We start from the raw sequence: 23540 nt of genomic DNA, 5'->3' as shown, positions 1-23540 counted from the left end.
GTAGAGGAAGGAGCAGTTTTTTTGTATTTGACAGTAAAACATTCTTATGATGACTATAGATTTTGTCATCACCTTCAAATTCGTGCACATTTTCTCATATAAAGCATATTTCAACACTGTCTGCTCAGGCAAATTTGACAAACTTGGAACCAATCAGAACTCCCATACATACTAGCCAATGCCTACTTCTATATATGATGTAAACACAGCCTCTTGTGAAAAGCTGAGCTGCTGTCTGATGAAGACGGAAATAAGATAAATATCTATTTTCGACTGCACTTGAAATATGCAGCATGCAATACGAATTGTCTTGATCGTATTTAGAGGTAACGCCATTGATCATAAGGCTAATTTATTGAAAGCAAGCCAATGTTACAGTTTGACTAGCCTAGCCAGCTACTGTAAATGTCAATTTGTTTCATTAGCTATCCCTCTGTCAGTGAATTAGATTTTTGAATCACATTTTGGCATGATTATATGTCTCATTTCAAGAAACTAGTTGCAGGCATAAATCATATACTTTGCATAAAAACATGTAGAATAATGTGTGTCATTTATGCTAGAATGACGGTTTAGAAACGACAACGGCATATATACAATGCCTTCGGGAAAGTATTCAGACCCCTTGACTTTTTCAATTTTTTTTTTAGGTTACAGCCTTATTCTAAAATGTTTTAAATTGTTATTTTCCTCGTCAATCTACACATAATACCCCACAATGACAAAGCAAAACTAGTTTAGACATTTTTGCTACAACATTTACATACAGTTGAAGTCTGAAGTTTACATACACCTTGTGCACCAGTCCCTCCTGCAGCAAAGCACCCCCACAACATGATGCTGCCACCCCGTGCTTCACAGATGGGATGGTGTTCTTTGGCTTGCAAGCCTCCCCCTTTTTCCTCCAAACATAATGATGGTCATTATGGCCAAACAGTTCTATTTTTGTTTCATCAGACCAGAGGACATTTCTCCAAAAAGTACGATATTTGTCCCCATGTGCAGTTGCAAACCGTAGTCTGGCTTTTTTATGGCGGTTTTGGAGCAGTGGCTTCTTCCTTGCTGAGCAGCCTTTCAGGTTATGTTGATATAGGACTCGTTTTACTGTGGATATAGATACTTTTGTACCGGTCTCCTCCAGCATCTTCACAAGGTCTTTTACTGTTATTCTGGGATTGATTTGTACTTTTCGCACCAAAGTACGTTAATCTCTAGGAGACAGAAAGCGTCTCCTTTCTGGGCGATATCACGGCTGCGTGGTCCGATGGTGTTGATACTTGCGTACTATTGTTTGTACAGATTAGCGTACCTTCAAGCGTTTGGAAATTGCTTCCAAGGATGAACCAGACTTGTGGAGGTGTACAATTTTTTTTCTGAGGTCTTGGCTGATTTCTTTTGATTTTCCCATGATGTCAAGCAAAGAGGCACTGAGTTTGAAGGTAGGCCTTGAAATACATCCACAGGTACACCTCCAATTGACTCAAATGATGTCAATTAGCCTGAAGCACCAGAAGCTTCTAAAGCCATGACATCATTTTCTGGAATTTTCCAAGCTGTTTAAAGGCACAGTCAACTTAGTGTATGTAAACTTCTGACCCACTGTAATTGTGATACAGTGAATTATAAGTGAAATAATCTGTCTGTAAATAATTGTTGGAAATATTAATTGTGTCATGCACAAAGTAGATGTCCTAACTGACTTGTCAAAACTATAGTTTGTTAACAATACATCTGTGGAGTGGTTGAAAAACAAGTTAATGACTCCAACCTAAATTGTATGTAAACTTCCGACTTCAACTGCAAGTATTCAGACCCTTTACTCAGTACTTTGTTAAAGCACCTTTGGCAGTGATTACATCATTGAGTCTTCTTGGGTATGACGCTACAAGCTTGGAACATCTGTATTTGGGGAGTTTCTCCAATTCTTCTCTGCAGATCCTCTCAAGCTCTGTCAGGTTGGATGGGGAGCGTTGCTGCACAGCTATTTTCAGGTCTTTCCAGAGATGTTCGATAGGGTTAAAATCCGGGCTCTGTCTGGGCCACTCAAGGACATTGAGACTTGTCCCAAAGCCACTCCTGCGTCGTCTTGGCTGTGTGCTTTGGGTCGTTGTCCTGTTGGAAGGTGAACCTTCGCCCCAGTCTGAGGTCCTGTGCGCTGTGGAGCAGGTTTTCATCAAGGATCTCTGTACTTTGCTCCATTCATCTTTTCCTCGATCCTGACTAGTCTCCCAGTCTCTGCCACTGAAAAACATCCCCACAGCATGATGCTGCCACCACCATGCTTCACCGTAGGGATGGTGCCAGGTTTCCTCAAGACGTGATGCTTGGCAATCAGGCCGAAGGGTTCAACATTGGTTTCATCAGACCAGAGAATCTTGTTTAGATTCCTTTTGGCAAACTCCAAGCGGGCTGTCATGTGCCTTTTACTGAGGAGTGGCTTCCGTCTGGCCATTATCATAAAAGCCTGATTAATGTAGTGCTGCAGAGATGGTTGTCCTTCTGGAAGGTTCTACCATCTCCACAGAGGAACTCTAGAGCTCTGTCAGAGTGACCATCGTGTACTTGGTCACCTCCCTGACCAAGGCCCTTCTCTCCCGATTTTTCAGTTTGACCAGGCGGCCAGTTCTAGGAAGAGTCTTGGTGGTTCCAAACTTATTCCATTTAAGAATAATGGAGGCCACTGTGCTATTAGGCACCTTCAATGCTGCAGACATTTTTTGGTACCCTTCCCTAGATCTGTGCTTTAACACAATCCTGTCTCGGAGCTCTACGGACAATTCCTTTGCCCTCATGGCTTGGTTTTTGCTCTGACATGCACTGTCAACTGTGGGACCTTATATAGACAGGTGTGTGCTTTTCTCAATCATGTTTAATCAATTGAATTTACCAGAGGTAGTCGCCAAATCGAGTTGTAGAAACATCAAGATTGATCACTGGAAACAGGATGCACGTGAGCTCAATTGAGTCTCATAGCAAAGGGTCCGAATATTTATGTAAATAAGAGATTATATATATATATATATATATAAACCTGCTTTTGCTTTGTCATTATGGGGTATTCTGTGTAGATTGCTGAATACATTTTTGGGATTTAATACATTTTTGAATAAGACTAACATATATATTTTTTTTTAAAGGTCAAGGGGTCTGAATACTTTCCGAATGGACTGTATATACAAAAGTATGAGAACACCCCTTCAAATTAGTGGATTTTGCTATTTCAGCCACACTTGTTGCTGACAGGTGTATAAAAGTCGAGCACACAGCCATGCAATCTCCATAGACACACATTGGCAATAGAATGCCCTTACTGAAGAGCTCAGTGATTTTCAACTTGACACTGTCATAGGATGCCACCTTTCCAACTAGTCAGTTGGTCAAATTTCTCGCCTGATAGAGCTGCCCTGGTCAACTGTAAGTGTTGTTAATATGAAGAGGAAACGTCTAGGAGCAAAAACGTCTCAGCAGCGAAGTGGTAGGTCACACAAGCTCACAGAACGGGACCGCTGAGTGCTGAAGCACGTAGCTCATAAAAATCTTCTGTCCTCGGTTGCAACACCGAGGAACTGCCTCTGGAAGCAACATCAACACAAGAACTGTTTGTCCGGAGCTTCATGAAATGGGTTTCCATGGCCGAGCAGCTGCACACAAGCATAAGATCACTATGCACAATGCCAAGCGTCGGCTGGAGTTGTGTAAGGCTTGCCGCCATTGGAGCAGTGGAAACTTTATCCTATCCTAGGTATTCCTTAAAGAGGTGGGGTTTCAGGTGTCTCCGGAAGGTGGTGATTGACTCCGCTGACCTGGCGTCGTGAGGGAGTTTGTTCCACCATTGGGTGCCAGAGCAGCGAACAGTTTTGACTGGGCTGAGCGGGAACTGTACTTCCTCAGAGGTGGGGAGGCGAGCAGGCCAGAGGTGGATGAACGCAGTGCCCTTGTTTGGGTGTAGGGCCTGATCAGAGCCTGAAGGTACGGAGGTGCCGTTCCCCTCACAGCTCCGTAGGCAAGCACCATGGTCTTGTAGCGGATGCGAGCTTCAACTGGAAGCCAGTGGAGAGAGCGGAGGAGCGGGGTGACGTGAGAGAACTTGGGAAAGTTGAACACCAGACGGGCTGCGCGTTCTGGATGAGTTGTAGGGGTTTAATGGCACAGCAGGGAGCCCACCAACAGCGAGTTGCAGTAATCCAGACGGGAGATGACAAGTGCCTGGATTAGGACCTGCGCCGCTTCTGCGTGAGGCAGGGTCGTACTCTGCGAATGTTGTAGAGCATGAACCTACAGGAATGGGTCACCGCCTTGATGTTAGTTGAGAACGACAGGGTGTTGTCCAGGATCACGCCAAGGTTCTTAGCACTCTGGGAGGCAACAGTTTTGGGAAGGCCCTTTCCTGTTTCAGCATGACAATGCCCCAGTGCACAAAGTGAGGTCCATACAGAAATGGTTTGTCGAGATTGTGTGGAAGAACTTGACTGGCCTGCACAGAGCCCTGACTTCAACCCCATCGAACACCTTTGAGATGAATTAGAACGCCAGGTCTAAATGCTCTTGGCTGAATAGAAGCAAGTCCTCACAGCAATGTTCCAACATCAGTGGAAAGCCTTCCCAGAAGAGTGGAGGCTGTTATGGCAGCAAGGGGGGGGACCAACACCATATTAATGCCCATGATTTTGTAATGAGATATTCGTCGAGCAGGTGTCCATATACTTCTGATCATGAAGTGTATTTGGGAAACTGAACACAATCATGCAGGGGAAATCCAAGAACATTGTTCAGATGAGTGACTGAATCAGTGGATTCAGAGGAGATGCCCCCTTCCCTAGGCTGTGCATGTTTCTAACAGAAAACAGCATCATTAAGTGTCCCACACGAGTGATGACCGCTCACCTCCAACGCTTGGAAGAGCACTTTGGGACCTACTTCCCAATCCGTTTGACTGTAATGCTGGCTCAGTTGACATGCTGGTAAGTGAAATCGAAGAGCTGATCGAGGTGTCATGTGACCGAATGCATTCACTGGTCACTACGGAGGGGTTTTGGTTCCCTCTGAGCATTAATTCCGCGTTCAAAACAACTGCGAACTCGGAATTCTCCGACTTCCGTGTGTTCAAGACAACTCAGTACTCGGAAACAAACAAACTCCGACTGGGGAAAAAACATTTTGAACGGGCATCCAACTCGGGAACCTTTTTCTAGAGGTCAGAATTACCGACTTGAAGATCACTGATGTCATGATTTGACCTCGTATTTTTCAGAGTTCCCAGTTGTCTTGAAAGCACCATTAAACTCATGGTACCCTTCGCCAGCTAACATCTGTGTGAAGCTGGATTTAGCGCTCTCGTCTGCATTAAAATATAAATCCAGATTGGATGTGACAGCAGAGATGAGGTGCGCACTGTCGACGACGCCCCCTGACTTTGAGAACCTCAGACACAACATGCATCAAGCACACCCATCTCATTAGTGGTGGTGAGATAAGATACATACTTTTAATCTGGGGCTATGACAGTCCATTTGTCTTCAACTCACCGTCAGACTATCAGAAATACTGTTAGAATGTTTTTCAATTGACTGCCATAGAAACCACTGGCTGTTAATTACATTTTATATATTTTTTTTTACATGGTTGGGGGTCGCAATAATTTTCAAGGGAACGAACAGAGTTGTACACGACCATTCTATTATCCCACACACAGTCTCTGTGGTTCATATGAACCCCAAAATTAGTTTTCTTTCTCCAGTTCAACGCTTTTCATTTCTGGGAACTAGAGTAAAATTACGAATGGCCCTGTCTGTTGCCACAGAGGGGTCCGTTTTTCAGAGCTGTCTGTCCCATTCCCAGCTAGGTTATAAGGTGCTTTGTCACCAGAAACGATGACTGGTCGGTAGGGTAATCTCCATGATAACGTTTTTTCCCCTGGGTTTATTTTTAATGTGCGCGGTCCACCCTTCAGATGGCACATCACGAGAGGCTCGCTGTCTGCTCCGGCCAATGGCGACCAGGCACAGTGTTGCCCTTGATCATGCGAACGGTGACGTCAGGGTACTGGCTACAATTTGTTGTGCGTCCCCCACGCTTCTGACGCTCAGGTGCATTCCCCTGCTTGTCTGGTCAGAACCAACAATATGTCAGTGGTGGCGTGCAGTAGAGCTCAGCTACCCGACCCGAGCCCGAGATTATACATCGGGTTAGGGCCGGGTAGGACCCGTTTTTCATCAATAGCTAGGTTAGGGGCAGGGCTCGGGTATCACTAAATTGATCACTAATATTTTTGATTAAGATCATAACAGAAATATTTGTCAGAAATATTTCAACCTCGTCAAATATAAAACAGGAGAGATTATTTAACTGAAAATAGAATAGTACTGTATGTTGTACCTTGTTTCCCTCCTGCAGGGAAGAGTAGTTATAGTCCCTAACGCTTTGTTTTAAGGCCAGCAACAACAACAAAAATTCAGCACACAGCAGTTGAATATACTGAACTGGGAAAATAATGAGCATGTCTGTTACATTTCTACCAAATCAGTTGAAACTAGCTATATTCTATATGCAGGCGGAGAATGACATCTTAAAAATTAATAAAACTTAGAAGTTCTAACAGTCGTTGAGAGTGACGAAAAATCTGAAAATAACAGTGATGTTGAAAACGATGCAAGATATTCCCATGACTGACAGAGAGAGACGTAATTAAAAGGTGTATGATGGATCGGTCTTGGTTACCAATCCGTCGCAACGGCCCGCAGAGAAAAATTCTAATCAGAAGTGACTTCAGTGTGAAGGACAGGGCATGAAAGACAGACTGATTGCTTATACAAAGTGTCACTTCAATTTCACAGATGGAGATCTCCAAACGCATTGTGCATGCACAATCAATACCCTGTGAGGAGACAAAGAGTGTGCTCAAACACACACACACACGGAGATAGATCATCAGTAAGAAGGTATTAAATGACTCAATGACTTTACATAGAACACTCATATTATAAGTCAGAGGCGTGTTATATTGAGTGTTATGCTAATTATTGTTTTATAAGTATTAGGCCTACTCTGGTATGAATACACACATGGTATTCCTTTTCATCATTTTTCTTCAGGAGTCATTTTCAGCCTGGACAAGGAAAACTGTTAAAAATGTAAGTTGCTCATGGCATTAAGGATAAACGAATTTAGCCGATCAGTGTGAAATACTAGAAGGGTACCAGGGGGCATATGTTTTTATTATATACATGATATGTGCACCTACTACCACATATTCATTCATCTGTTGCTACAGTATCATAAAACGCCCACTGTCAAACCATAGCTGTTTAAATACTTTGGGATTATGGCAATGATTTGATCGACGTCCCCAGTCAGATGAACTTGTGGATATCATTTTTATGGCTATGCGTCCAGTATGAAGGAAGTTAGAGGTAGTTTCAAGAGCAGCAATTGTGCTCAACTTGTTAGCAACTTCCTTCAAACTGCACGCAGAGACATAAAAATGGTCTCCACAAGTTTATCTGACTCTGGGGAAGTAGAAAAAGGGCTTCATTGCGAAAATCCTGAAGTACCAATTTAAAGTCCTTTTGTTTACCTGACCTAGAATTCCTTACAATGAAATGACGACCGCATTATCTCCCAAGAGAATTATCTTAGATCATAATCACAGTCGTGTATATCCCGCCCCAATCAGACACATCGACGGCTGAAAGAACTTCATTTGACTCGATGCAAACTGGAAACCACATATCCTGAGGCTGCATTTATTGTAGCTGGGGATTTTAACAAGGCTAATCTGAAAACAAGGCTCCCTAAATGTTATCAGCATATCGAATTCGTGACCCGGGCTGGCAAAACCCTGGATCATTGTTCTAACTTCCGCGACGCATATAAAGCCCTCCCCCGCCCTCCTTTCAGAAAATCTGACCACTACTCCATTTTGTTGCTCCCAGTCTATAGACAGAAACTAAAACAGGAAGCGCCCGTGCTCAGGTCTGTTGGTCCGACCAATCTGATTCCACGTTTCAAGATTGCCTCGATCACGTGGACTGGGATATGTTCCGCATAGCGTCAGACAATAACATTGATGAATACGCTGATTCGGTGAGCGAGTGATGTTGTACCCACAGCGTCTATTAAAACATTCCCCAACCAGAAACCGTGGTTTGATGGCAGCATTCGCGAAAAACTGAAAGCACGAACCACTGCTTTTAATCAGGGCAAGGTGACCGGAAACATGACCGAATACAAACAGTGTAGCTATTCTCTCCGCAAGGCAATCAAACAAGCTGAGCCTCAGTATAGAGACAAAGTAGAGTCGCAATTCAATGGCTCAGACACGAGAGGTATGTGGCAGGGTCTGCAGTCAATCACGGACTACAAAATTAAAACCAGCCCCGTCGCGGACCTCTTGCTCCCAGACAAACTAAACAACTGCTTTGCTCGTTTTGAGGACAACACAGTGCCACTGACACGGCCCGCTACCAAAACCTGCGGGCTCTCCTACACTGCAGCCAACGGGAGTAAAACATTTAAACGTGTTAACCCTCGCAAGGCTGCCGGCCCAGACGGCATCCCCAGCTGCGTCCTCAGAGCATGCACAGACCAGCTGACTGGTGTGTTTACGGACATTTTCAATCAATCCTTATCCCAGTCTGCTGTCCCCACATGCTTCAAGAGGGCCACCATTGTTCCTGTTCCCAAGAAAGCTAAGGTAACTGAGCTAAATGACTATCACCCCGTAGCACTCACTTCCGTCATCATGAAGTGCTTTGAGAGACTAGTCAAGGACCATATCAGCTCCATTCTACATGACACCCTAGACCCACTTCAATTTGCTTACCGCCCATATAGGTCCACAGACGACGCATTCACACTGCCCAAACCCATCTGGACACCCCGCTGATCTTCAACACTGGGGCCCCACAAGGGTGTGTTCTCAGTCCTCTCCTGTACTCCCCGTTCACCCATGACTGTGTGGCCATGCACACCTACAACTCAATCATCAAGTTTGCAGATGACACTACAGTGGTAGGCTTGATTACCAACAACGATGACACGGCCTACAGGGAGGAGGTGAGGGCCCTCGGAGTGTGGTTGCAGGAAAATAACTTCACACTCAATGTCAACAAAACAAAGGAGATGATCGTGGACTTCAGGAAACAGCAGAGAGAGCACCCCCCTATCCACATCGACGGGACAGTAGTGGAGAAGGTGGAAAGTTAAGTTCCTCAGCGTACACATCCCGGACAAACTGAAATGGTCCACCCACACAGAGAGTGGTGAAGACGGCGCAGCAGCGGGGGCAAACTACCTGCCCTCCAGGACACCTACACCACCCGATGTCACAGGAAGGCCAAAAAGATCATCAAGGACAACAACCACCCAAGCCTCTGCCTGTTCTCCCCCGCTATCATCCAGAAGGCGAGGTCAGTACAGGTGCATCAAAGCGGGGACCGAGAGACTGAAAAACAGCTTCTATCTCAAGGCCATCAGACTGTTAAACAGCCACCACTAACATTGAGTGGCTACTGCCAACATACTGACTCATCTCTAGCCACTTTAATAATGAAAAATGTATGTAATAAATGTATCACTAGCCACTTTAACCAATGCCACTTTATATAATGTTTACATACCCTACATTACTCATCTCATATGTATATACTGTACTCTATACCATCTACTGCATCTTGCCTATGCCGTTCGGCCATCGTTCATTCATATATTTTTATGTACAGATGGTTGCATCTTTGGAAAGTTACCAACTTGTCAGAGTTGGCTACAGAGGTAGAACAAAAGGATATTTGAACTCCTAAATACCACATTAAAAAACGCACATTTCTAATATAAGCCAACGTCTCTCTTGCAGGAGCGTTGGAATATAAAATGTCATTCAAAATTATGCTTGGATGAAGGTCAGAAGAGCAAACAATCAGTGTGGGCAAGGTTCCAGACTGCGACCTTTTAGTAGCATTTTGTGACCCTTTCACTTGGCTGTGCGAGTTAAACTTTCAATTGGTCGCAGAGGTGCGAGCTGCACATTCTACCTGGTCACCTGAATCAAAACATCCACTTTCTTAGGCAGATAAAACCATGAATTTGTTCAACAGTAAATTGCATTATCCTCATGTCATTTCAACGTGGGTAATTGTTGGTTGAGACATTGATCAATGACATTACAACCTATGTTCACCCACTCAAAAAGACAGCCAAAAGTTTAGGATTTAAAATGTGTTGTCAATATGCTTTCAAACATCGAAAAGCACAACCAATTTCCAATGGAAAAACAATGTGTGATTTTTGTCACCCGAATGTCTATCACTGTGCTTTCAACCATTTAAAAGCAGATTATTGCAGCAATTATGAAGATCTCCACAGACCTGCGACGATCTATGCATGCTATCGTGAACATGCACACTTTATATGATTAGATAAGACATGTATAGTTACAGTAACCTCTAAATGTGGCCATCGATGTGTTACTCATTTTAAGGTTGAATGTTACATTAGTTTGTAAAATACCTGAACTTTAGGCTATTTACTGTACTACAAAAGTAATATTGAATTGTGTTTGGTTGACTACTTAACCAAATAACAAAATTTGAAGGAGATTTATGTTCTGCTCTAATAGTTCCATCTGTGCCACTGACTTAGTCTGGCTTTAATTCCAGTTTGTCTACATAATAATTAATCATTTATATGTTGGATTCACGCATCCATCTCAACGAAAATCCAAATTAAAGAATAGGACTAAATCAAACTTTAAATAATGTTTGATTTGATTTAGTCCTATTCTTTAACTTAGATTTTTGATTGAGATGGAGATGTGAATCCAACATACTGTATCAATTATTAATTTGCAGTCAAACTGGAATTAAAGCCAGACTAAGTCAGTGGCACAGATGGAATTATCCAAGCAATTATCCTTCAAATGTTGATATTTGGTGTGTTGACAATCAAACACAATTAGCATTACATTTGAAATCAACCGGAGCTAGGCCCCCTAGGGCTATTGTATTGTCTATTGTTTTTATTTATTCTGGGTTAACTGAAACAATAGCTCTTAATTACTGTAAATGCTATATAGGCCTAAATAGATTTGACATATGAGTGTTAAAGTATGGTCACATTTCATTTGGAATCAATAGCAACAGTGAAACTATTTAGTTTTTAGCTGGAGATCTCCTAATCATTCTCACGATAGCACATTGGTAATATCAGTGACAAATATCATAGCTAAGCAAGGCTGGGTTTGATTAAAATGGTCTAAGGCACTGCTGTGCAGTGCTTGAGGTGTCACTACAGACACGGGTTCGATCCCAGGCTGTGTCACAACCGGGAGTCCAATAGGACGGTGCACAATTGGCCCAGCGTCGTCCGGCTTAGGGGAGGGTTTGGCCGGGGGGTCTTTACTTGGCTCATCGCGCTCTAGCAACTCCCTGTGGCAGGCCGGGCGCCTGCAGGCTGACCTCAGTCATCAGTTGAACGGTATTTCCTCCGATACATTGAGTTAAGCGGGCTGGTGTTAGGCTTCTGGGTTAAGCGGGCAGGTGTTAAGAAGCGCGGTTTGGCGGGTGATGTTTCGGAGGACGCATTACTCAACCTTCGCCTCTCCCGAGCCCGTTGGGGAGTTGCAGCGATGAGACAAGATCGAAATTGGGGAGGGAAAAAAATACCTGGATGGGACACCAAAGGGTAGCTGTAGATAGATAAATTCTGACACTGTATATGTTGTATATCAGATGTTGCTTTAAAAGGTACAAATTCAACATATTTTATACTAGGTTTCTCTATGTTGAAATTTGGTTACCATGATGACATAATCCTGCGGTTGAAATTTCACCATCAAAACAACAGTTGATTACTTTTTTCAAATCCAATATATTTTTCAAGTCAAAAAACATTGACAAAATACACTGAAACAACATTGACTGATCCAGTTTTGCCCAGTGGGAAGTGTCTGCCCTGCCGCTGTACCTGCCTGTGTTGCTGGGGCTGGCTGCTGTAATGAGGGAGCCTCTCACACTAAATCAAATTGTATTGGTCACACACACACGTCTTTAGCAGATGTTATTGCGGGTGTAGTGAAATGCTTGTGTTTATAGCGCCGACAGTGCAGTAATATCTAACAAGTAATATCTAACAATTTCACAACATATCCCCAATACACACAAACCTAAGTAAAGGAATGGAATTAAGAATATATAAATATATATACGAGCAATGTCAGAGCAGCATAGACTAAGATACAGTAGAATAGTATAAAATACCGTATATACATGAGATGAGTAATGCAAGATATGTAAACATTATTAAAGTGATTAGCGTTCCATTTATCTCCCCTCTGCTGGGCACCTCGTGATTGAATAACTTTCCAAAATGTAACTGTGRTGGTAAAAGAGAGGGTCTTAGCTTTCTGTAGGTATAATTTACATTTATTTTATTTTGCTGTTAGATTAATACAAGGCTACTAGCAGTTGGTGTTATAGACTTAGTGATCTAGCTAAAGTGTTTTGAGTTGGTGAATTAGCACCAATTGAAAATGGGCCTATATATAATATTACCGCACAGTCAGATGAAACCAAATTCATCTCTGTTGAACAAAATCACTAGATTAGGTTGCAAATCAAAATATTCAGAATCATACATTCCTGGATGGACAAGTTAGATGGTATTAACATCTCAGTAGTCCATTACTCTTCTCAATAAAGCATTGTGAATGACTTTATAAGATGATGACTCAAATGTATTCTATTGTTTGACTCTGCAAAACCTTTTTTGGGCATGCCACCAAATCATAGCCTGGTGCCACCAATTGAAAAAGTTAGTGTTACTACAAATACATACCATATGTCCGATTTTGTCTATTGTCTGAGATCAATCCAAATTTGCAAATGGCTGCATGATTGCCTTAAGACCGATGACCCTACGCAGAGCTTCTGGGAGCACAAATGATCTCCTGAACACACATGTGCAGCTTACTGAGTAGTACAGGATTTGTCAACAGGGACTTCATTGGCAAGCAGACCCACTGACTGGAACTGCTGGCATAGGCCTATATTGACACTATTCAGAGACATGACGCTAGATATTCAATCTGTCAATACGCATTTACAAACACACAGAAAAATGATRACCTCCATGTACCCAAGGGTGTTGCAAATTAAGCCAATAGTCAGAATGCTTGAGGTAGAATCATGTTGTTCTCTGCCCATAAAACTAGAGATAATAACATGAGAAGATGTAATACACAACTCCAGGGGACTATAAACATTGTGCTGTTTCTCAATGAGGGACACAAAACAGGACAAAAAATGGCCTTTGGGGAAAAAGCCTGTTGACATGTAGGTTATAGGCCTAATATAAAGTGTCCTCTGAAGTGGGCACAATAACAAGAGTTCCATTGGAATGAGCATGACTGTGTATGGCAGAAGAAATACAACAGTAAGGTCGCTGAACAAACTTATTGATTTAAAATAACTCTGCCAAAAGGSAAAATCGGATGTAGTTTCCAAATCAATTGTGTGCTAGGCTCTTGGGTGTTGTCCAACCTTTTTGTTCATGAAACAATCCAAAGTCTTGGCATTTCACTGCATTCTCATTTCATTACACTGTATCATAAACAAAATGTCACTTGTCCCATCCTGAACCATATAGATATATGTTTTTTCTCTATTTTTACTATTTTCTACATTGTAGAATTATAGTGAAGACATCAAAACTATGAAATACTATATGGAATCACGTAGTAACCAAAACATTTTAAACAAATCAAATTATATTTTATATTTGAGATTCTTCAAAGTAGCCACCTTGGTAACAGCTTTGCACACTCTTGGCATTTTCTCAACCAGCTTCATGAGGTAGTCACCTGGAATGCATTTCCATTAACAGGTGTGCCTTGTTAAAAGTTAATTTATAGAATTTCTCTCCTTCTTAATTGTGTTTGAGCCAATCAGTTGTGTTGTGACATGGTAGTGTTGGTTGGTATACAGAAGATAGCCCTATTTGGTAAAAGGCCAAGTCCATATTATAGCAAGAACAGCTCAAATAAGCAAAGAGAAATTACAGTCCATCATTACTTTAAGACATTAAGGTCAGTCAATACGGAACATACCAAAAACTTTGAAAGTTTCTTCAAGTGCAGTCGCAAAAATCATCAAGTGCCATGATGAAACTGGCTCTCATGAGGACCGCCACAGGAAAGGAAGACCCAGAGTTAACTCTGCTGCAGAGGATACGTTCATTAGAGTTACCAGCCTCAGAAATTGCAGCCCAAATAAATACTTCACAGAATTCAAGTGACAGATATTTCAACAGCAACTGTTCAGAGGAGACAGCGTGAATCAGGCCTTCATGGACTAATTGCTGCAAATAACCCACTACTAAAGGACACCAATAAGAAGAAGAGACGCTTGGGCAAAGAAACACAAGCAATGGACATTAGAACCGATGGAAATCTGTCCTTTGGTCTGATGAGTCCAAATTTGAGATTTTTGGATCCAAACGCCGTGTCTTTGTGAGACGCTGAGTAGGTGAACAGATGATCTCCGCATGTGTGGTTCCCCCCGTGAAGCATGGAGGAGGAGTAATGGTGTGGGGGTGCTTTGCTGGTGACACTGTCAGTGATTTAATTTAGAATTCAAGGCACACTTAACCAGCATGGCTACCACAGCATTCTGCAGCGATACACCATCCCATCTGGTCTGCGCTTACTGGGACTATCTTTTATTTTTCAACAGGACAATGACCCAACACACCTCCAGGCTGTGTAAGGGCTATTTGATGAAGAAGGAGAGTGATGGAGTGCTGCATCWGATGACTTGGCCTCCACAATCACCTGACCTCAACCCAATTGAGATGGTTTGGGATGAGTTTATATTAAAAAAAAAATTATTTCACCTTTATTTAACCAGGTAGGCCAGTTGAGAACAAGTTCGACCTGGCCAAGATAAAGCAAAGCAGTGCGACAAAAACAACAGAGTTACACATGGGATAAACTATCGTACAGTCAATAACACAATAGAGAAATCTATGTACAGTGTGCAAATGTAGTAAGATTAGGGAGGTAAGGCAATAAATAAGCCATAGAGGCGAAGTAATTACAATTTAGAATTAACACTGGAGTGATATATGTGGAGATAGTGATGTACAAGTTGAGATAATGGGGTGCAAAAGAGAAACAAAATAATAATAATTTGGGGATGAGGTAGTTGGGTGTTGGACCGCAGAGGGAAGGAAAAGCAGCCAACAAGTGCTCAGCATATGTTGGAACTCCTTCAAGACTGTTGGAAAAGCATTCCAGGTGAAGCTGGTTGAGAAAATGCCAAGAGTGAGAAAAGCTGTCATCAAGGCAAAGGATGGCTACTGTCATGACACTCCTGGTCAAGGACCCAAGGCCTCAGATCAGCTTGGCAAATGGCTGACAGATATCCAGACCCCCCTCTCTCCTACAGGAGAAGAGATGGAAGGGGGCTGGGCCGGGTTTTATGACACCTTCACACTGTCGTAAATCAAGTGAGCGAGATCTCTCCCTTTGGTCTCTAGTATCAAGATTGGAATGTCTTTGTTACAGAGACTCTAACGAATGTCTTTGTTACAAAACCTCTAACGTAAAAAAAAAAGTGAATATTGGAACAATATTTGAGTAGGTGTGTCAACTTTTGACTGGTACTGTATACACTTGTCACTCCAAGCAATGCCAAGCATGTCAGCTTAAGCAACAACTATTAGTTGTTATCAACCTCATTGAAGCAACCAAGAGCTTTATTGGGATCATATTGTCCTGCTACATTGACAGCCAAAAATCTCTAGGGCCCAGCTACCGTGGTGTCCCTTCCAGATCTGGACTCTAAACCTTGGTAGCAACACAACACACCATGGGGCATCTCATCGGGCCAGCTCTGCCCTCAGGGTTTCTGAGAGTCTACAACTTTCCTCACAGCATCTCTAATTAGCTGTCAGAAAGCCCCACTGAACTGTCCATTCACTGCTTGGCAGCGGAGGGTGGAGAGGTAGCGAGTTACATAAGCCCCTGGGAAGCACTGCATGTCAGGGAGAGGGAAATTGACAAGGGAAGGCTAGACGACATAGACCACAGAAGTGTGCCTGTGGTCTTTGTCGTTTTTTGTTTGTTTGTGTAATAAATCGGGTGCCAGAGGATTAGACATGTGGAAATAAGGATGTGTTAGACACCTCGGAAAGGTGTTCCTGTGGCTTTGGCTTCCCTCCTTGGCTGTCATGCAGGCTTGGAGACAAAACATTTGTGGAGAGACTTGCTATCATGGGCCAAACACCAAGACAGTCGTGAAGAGGGCATAACAACACCTATTCCCCCTCAGGAGACTGAAAAGATTTGGCATGGGTCCCCAGAACCTCAAAAAGTTGCATCATCGAGAGCATCCTGACCAGTTGCTTCACCATCTGGTATGCAGCTGCTCGGCGTCCAACCATAAGGTGTTACAGAGGGTACTTCATACGGCCCAGTACAACACTGGGGCAAAGCTTCGTGCCATCCAGGACCTCTAAATTAGGAGGTGTCAGAGGAAGGCCCAGAAAATGGTCATAGACTCCAGTCACAGACTATACCTCTGCTACCGCACGGCAAGCGGTACCGGAGCGCCAAGTCTAGGTCCAAAAGGCTCCTTAGTAGCTTCTACCCCCAAGCCATAAGACTGTTGAACAATTAATCAAATGGCCACCAGACTATTCATAAAACTGTGTGTGGTCCTGTCAATCCATTCTTCAGTAAACCCGCTACGCACATTCTGTGGTATAAGCCTTCCCCTAGCTTGATCCTCTTCATTCAAATTGACTTTTTGCATTGATGGACTTATTACGGCCCTGATCTTTGGTCCTCGGAGATCTGCCAATTGGAGGTCTGACGAGGAAAGGCTTTCTGAAGTGGTTTCCAATACACTGACAGACCATTTATGTGGTTTTACTGCTATACACTAGTCCAAATGTTATAACAATGCTTGTTGTTTGATTCTGGACTGGTTCGTCATGAGAGAGATACCTGAGACAAGAGTCAGAGAGATACTGAGATGGCTAGTCGGCATGTGACTGCTTCATTCCCACTACAACCAGTCAAGTATGCAAACAAGGAGGAGACAGATGCAGTAGAGCTGGTTTGTTCAGTTCAGGTAAACGTATCATACCTGAAATCCCTCCAGGAATGATACAACATTTTCGTTCCGGAAATAAAGCTGATCCACATCTGTGTCCTTTGAGGCTTTTTATTGATATCATTGAACATGACAATTCTTTGAGCAACAATTATGTGGGTGTGTCAGTTTCTCTGTTGCCAAGACCTTGATTCCATTTAATGAGGATCTGGAATCTCTCTGGAGACCAGACATGGGGACACATTGAGTCATTCTGTCAAGGGAGGTAGTGAGGGGTGGGTAGCGATGGATAGCAGTAGCACTTGCTAAGGATAGACAGACACAGACCAAACTTCAGCAAGCTATGCTCATGGTGCAGTATGGGTGACATTATGAGATTGAGATGGCCATAGCAAAATTTAGATTTTGTGTCCAATTAATCATTTATTTTGTCGATTTTGATTTGAGATTAGAGTTATTGTCTTGCTTGAAGATCCACTTGTGGCCAAGTTTCAGCCTCCTTGCAGAGGCAACCAGGTTTTGGCAAAAATATCCTGGTACTGGGTAAAGTTCATGATGCCGTGGACCTTAACAAGGAAAATAGCCCTACTTTTACAGGTCATGTCTATAGGGTTATTTTCTGCTCATGCACAACAACAAACCTACCACTATAGAATATACACCGGTATTGATTCACAGACCGGTTTGGATTTTTACTTCACCTTACATAATGGTATTTCAATGTTTGGTTTGTTTGTTAAATGTAATAACTCAGTGACGACTCAATTGAAAATTCATGGTCATAAAGGATAATAATTATTCAGATTAAGGGGGGAAAAAATCAAGGGATCAGAATAATCTCAGAATGCACTCCGTGTGTGCCATTCAGAGGGTGAATGAGCAAGACAAAGGGGTATGGTGGTAGGCGCCAGGCGCACCGGTTTGTGTCAAGAACTGAAACTCTGCTGAGTTTTTCACGCTCAACAGAATGGTCCACCACCCAAAGGACATCCAGCCAACATGGCACAACTGTGGGAGGCATCCCATGAGCCAGCATCCCTGTGGAACGCTTTTGACACCTTGTAGAGTCCACGCCCCGACGAATTGAGGCTGCTCGGAGGGCAACAGGGGGTGCAACTCAATATTAGGGAAGGTGTTCCTAATGTTTTGTACACTCAGTGTGTCTCGTTTTATTTGTAGGAATACTTGGGAACAGATTTCCTAAATTAATTTGCTGAATTCCTGGTTATTTTTTATAGTCTTTGTTGACCAAAAACTAACATCCAAATGACTGCAATGCCACATCTGTCAAACTACTCAAGTTTGCTGATGATCCTAGCCTGGTCAGTCTCATCTCCAATGGTGACGAGTCCAAGAACAGTCCACAACTGACTAGGTATCTCCCTTTCCCTTCCCCTTAAAAACGGTCACCTGCCCTCCATCAAGCACCTGCTCATCTCCAGTACATGGAAGCATGCAGGAAAGATCATCACCGACCCCACCCACCATGGACACACCATCTTTCAAAGCCTCCCCTCTGGCAGACGGTTTAGGTCCATCATGACCAAAACCACCCACCACCTGAACATTTTCTTCCCCCATGCTGTGGCCCTCATCGTGCAGCCATCGGGCTCATAGGGATTACGTGACTTTGCATTGGGCCGAACCCTGCACCTTGTCATCAATTACCTTTAATACACCTCTGCACAACACTGTATACGAACTGTCTATATTTGCACGGCAGCATCCCTCCCTCTGCATACATAAAGTAGATATATCCCCTGTGTAAATGGTATATTCCCACTGTAATTAGCCTATACTCCAGAGTTTCATATTTTATGCTTACTGTTCTGATATTGTATATTCTGTATGATGTCTATGTTGACTTGTGTCTGCATTCTGTTTGTATATTGATTTGGCAAATTTTTCCTTATATTGTTGAACATAATATACTCTACGGGCATATCAAAGTTCCAAAGTGGGATATCTGCTAGTTTTAAAGTTATGGCCCATTTTATACAGAGAAATTGGCATAATAGGCAATGTAACCAATTACAGCTCTTTTAATTTGTATTGTTGCACATCCWGCAAATCACCAGCAGAGGTTGACCATTTTGAATCCATTTTCACATTCACTCGGTTGATAATGCTTACAAATTGAATCATAACTCTAAAAGTAGCAGAGATCCCACTATGGAACTGTAATATGCCCGTAGAGCAGGGCTCTACAACCCTGTTCCTGGAGAACTACCGTCCTGTAGGTTTTCACTCCAACCCACACCTGATTCTAATAACTAGCTGGTTGATAAGCTGAATCAGGTTAGGGACAACTGGGGTTGAAATAGAAACCTACAGGAGGGTAGCTCTCCAGGAACAGGGTTGGAGAGCCCTGCAGTAGAGTATATTGTTTTCAACAACAAAATKGTGTTTTTTTCAATATTCATAAACAAATGCAAGAAAATTGCTATTGAAATCAAAATACTGCTCATATTACATAGCAAGTGGTAAAGCTTCACACCAAATGTAGCTTTGTAGCACCTACAGATAAARCATAATGGAGTCTTAAAGGAGTCCTGGTTAAGGCCAAAATGTAATAAATATGCCAAATATGACTAATTCTTTCTCAATTATGCTTTTACATACAAATATATGTCTCAACAATCCTTCCTCCAAAAGGACTATTACTTGGATTAAATGTCGCCCTGGTTTCATGAGGAATCATGAAAGGCTATTTTTTTTGCCTTTTTTGCCTTTTTTTGCAAATCAGCCMTGTTCTTGGTAAGCAGGGTGGGCTTTTTTCCCTTTTCTACGTCAAGCCTCAGCCCAGGGTCAAATAGCGAAGTGTGCTACTACTGTCAGTGCTGCGGGGCAAAGGGAATGCTGAATGAATATCTCATATTGATCAAATGCACACAGTAGCCGATATAAACCACAACTACACCCATACCAATACATAAAGTGTTACACAAATGCAAGCAAAGACATACAGTATAAGGTGTACCAGTCTCGCAAAGTTATGTTTCACTGTGTGCCTCTCTCTCTATGTCCCAAGTTCTGTGAGAACAGGAATGTAAGCAAACCTAGGATAGACTAGGACCACGTGACCAAGATATGAAATCCATGTCCAATAATGTGATGGCAGGTGCAAATCAGGATTACATGTGTAGAAAATAAACAGTTGCTGCCTGGCTCCAAGAAGAATCTCGGTACCTGTGAGCGAATTCTTAAAAATAGCTTCTGGGCTTAGTCGAGCACAGTGACAAACCAGTCCAAATAAAGTGTAGGACCCATTTGACATATCGAAAAGACTTCATTTGTCTGCAAATAGTTTAAATTTGTTTTAAGCACTCAAGAAAATTAAAATAACCAGGAATGGAGATTACAAAGGGATTACAAAAGATTACAAAAAACAACTGTAATCCGTTACCAGCAAAAATATTGTAATCAGATTAGATACTTTTGAAAAACTAGATGATTACTTCAAGGATTAGTTTTAAATTCAGAAAGGATGTTTGCAAAAAAAGATCTGACACTTCTCTGTTTTCTCAATGACATTCAAATCAGCAATGAAAAAAGGCACAAGTTTAAATTTGTTCCACCTGAGCGTGACTACTATGTTGACACACCAAATGTGTTTCATGGATAGCGGGAAAAGAGCAGGAATAAGCTTTTGTAGGCTACAGTCCAAGCTATGTCTTCCAATGGTGCGACTGCTGTCGGCATCCAAAGATTATCCTACTTGAATAAATGCTTGAAGGTAAGTACGAGAGTGATACAGATATCACTTATTATTGAGATATACATAGCACATTGATGTGAATCACACTGCTGCTCTCATTTAGCTTTTTGCGCCTTACGGATTGTGGTTGTTGGGGATGGCTGTTCAGAAATCTAAATGTGTATTTGAACCCAATAATGGTTGAATTCAAGAAGTTTAAGCTGCCTATCAATCATTGTTTTTGAAAACCAGTAGACAGACAGCGAAAAATGCGCTCTTGCAACAGCTACATAGTGCGGATCCCAGCCTATGGAACAAAAGTAGGGCTTTTATTGCTCAATCTAATTCATGCTGATAAAAGAAATAGGCCTAATGGACACATGCTCAAACTCACCACATTTGATAGACTTAAAGGGGCAATCTGTAGTTGCTACATCCATTTTTGGACGTAGTAATATTAATGTAAAGATATAATTTAATCATATTATTACATGTAGTAGAAAGCAGTGGGTTAGAAGAAGCCTAGATAACCATAAAGTAAAATTGAACATCCATATATGGCCAGCTATCTAAACTTTAACATTGACTTATCCTGCAATAGATGTTGTTCAATTGGTAACATACATTTTTGTCTTCTTCTAATGCCTCTTAAGTGGAAAGTAATCTAAAAGTAACTGAATGTAATCAGATTACGTGACTGAGTTTGSGTAATCCAAAAGTTACATTACTGATTACAATTTTGGACAGGTAACTAGTAACTAATGGGTTACATTTAGAAAGTAATCTACCCAACCCTGAAAATAACAAATGTAGGCCTCTAATATTTACCATAATGAACATCCATCATTCATAACATTTCTGTGGGGCAAAGAATGGAGTGGACACCTGGGATGCGTTCAGGTTAATTTAACGTTTGCTACGTTGCGTGACGTTTTGTACTGAAAGACACCTTTCCCCAAAACGTTATTTTTAAACTTCTTGATTAGACTTTGAGGTACATTTTGTCTGTTTGGTGGGTGTAGATGAGGTGTGGTTTGAAGCAATGAGCGACGTCTTTAAAAAGGCAGCGGAGAGTTCCCAAACCCCTCACCGTTTTTCAACTGATCCTACAGAACAGCACCGTTTTCTTTAATTGAACGTTGTAGTACGTTTGTTCGTATTGAATGCAGCCCAGCGCTGAGCCCTGTCACAACAAATGAATAACTTAAATTAATGAATAAAAGTAGCCTTTATGAAAACGCTCTAGAGTTGAGGTTCCTCTGACATGTTACTTGCCTACATATACATTTGCTTCAAGTTTAAAACGGCTTCGTGTCGCCTGGCTCTGGCTTGCAATGGGGCGCTAAACTGAAAAGAAAACAGGTGCATCAATTGGCTATTTAAAAAGTGTTCTCGCTGTGGCTGGGAGTTTGCGCTCACTCACCTTTTGTTGCCTGCGTGCCATATCCGTGGGTTGTTTGGCATTGAAAGGGTACGCTATACATCTCAATACAAATACATACATCTGTAGTTTACTTTTCCTCTCCGCTTCCTCTTTCTGAAGTCTTTCCTGTTCATTTTTCATCTGGTCTTCGACAGGAGAATTTTCGGCTTGTGCTTGGTCCGCAGGTGGTCGTTTCTTATGTTTACCTCCTTGACCCGAGGAAGTCTGGGGGTCTTTTGGAACTTGAGTGTCCTCGTTAATTTCTCCCCCCGAGTCTTCGCTGGACGATGGGTCTAACATGTTTCACACCAACACAGGTAAAGTCCTATCCCCTGACCGATTCACTTGAATTGTCTATACTCCCCGGTGTTTTTTTGGAGCTGTGACGACGAATCTTGAGTGAAATGTTTCTTGACATTTCTTGAGGGCGGAGTTTTGAGGAACGTGAGTCGGTGGATTTAGTTTAACGTTAGTCATCTCAGAGAGGAAGAGGCGAGGCGAGAGGGTTTACTGCGACCAAAATCTGTCCACGAAAATAAGACGATTCATTTTTCTGTGGAGTTCGATAACAAATAATTAAAAAATTGGTACTTGAGGCATATTTGATAAAATATGTTTCGTTATGGTTAGGTTGTTACGAATGCACCGATAAGTGGACTCAAGTGGCAACTTTGGGGGGGCGACTTTCAGTTGAGCCTATTCACACGAGTATCTGTCCTCTCATTGGCTAGAAAGGGTCCACCTGATCTCACCTCCTACCGTCTGCCTTCCATCTTTCGGACATATATTTAAATTGGTCACTCGACTATCTTATCAATATAATAGRTAATCCTCTCCTTTGGAACGACTGTGTTGCTGTCAGGACAGTCCGAGGGAGGCAATACAGGTGGACAACCTGTAGCATGGGCAACACGTGTGCGGTACCTTGCCTCTCAAAGGGGCAACTATGGTACTTTCACTTATACCATGGTATAGTTTGAATCATGGAAATGTACCATGGTTTTAGCTTTTAATAAATTATGTATATGTATGTGTATATATATATATGTGTGGACACCTCTTTAAATTAGTGGATTCGGCTATTTCAGCCACCTGTTGCTGGCAGGTGTATAAAATCAAGCACACCGCCATGCAATCTCCATAGACAAACATTTGCAGTAGACTGGCCTTGCCTTACGTAAGAGCTCATTGACTTCCAACATGGCACGTCATAGGATGCCATCTTTCCAACAAGTCAGTTTGTGAAATGTATGCCCTGCTTGAGCTGCCCCAGACAACGGTAAGTGCTTTTATTGGGAAGGAGCAACAACGG

General features: G+C 42.4%; 1 protein-coding gene across 1 annotated transcript in view; it reads right to left on the bottom strand.

Moving 5' to 3' along the window:
- Nucleotides 1-22646, bottom strand: part of LOC111960957 (calcium-dependent secretion activator 2) — a 237964-nt gene extending 215318 nt beyond the window's left edge. Inside the window, exon 1 of the mRNA XM_070442960.1 lies at nucleotides 22229-22646. Within this exon, the coding sequence (XP_070299061.1) occupies nucleotides 22229-22528 (300 nt within the window). The 5' untranslated portion in view covers nucleotides 22529-22646. The remainder of the gene's footprint in view (nucleotides 1-22228) is intronic.
- Nucleotides 22647-23540: the final 894 nt, after the last annotated feature.

Source organism: Salvelinus sp. IW2-2015, linkage group LG4q.1:29, assembly GCF_002910315.2.
Source record: "Salvelinus sp. IW2-2015 linkage group LG4q.1:29, ASM291031v2, whole genome shotgun sequence".
NCBI lineage: Eukaryota > Metazoa > Chordata > Actinopteri > Salmoniformes > Salmonidae > Salvelinus > Salvelinus sp. IW2-2015.
The sequence above is the reverse complement of the archived record's forward strand: the minus strand, read 5'-3'. Positions and strand labels throughout refer to the sequence as shown.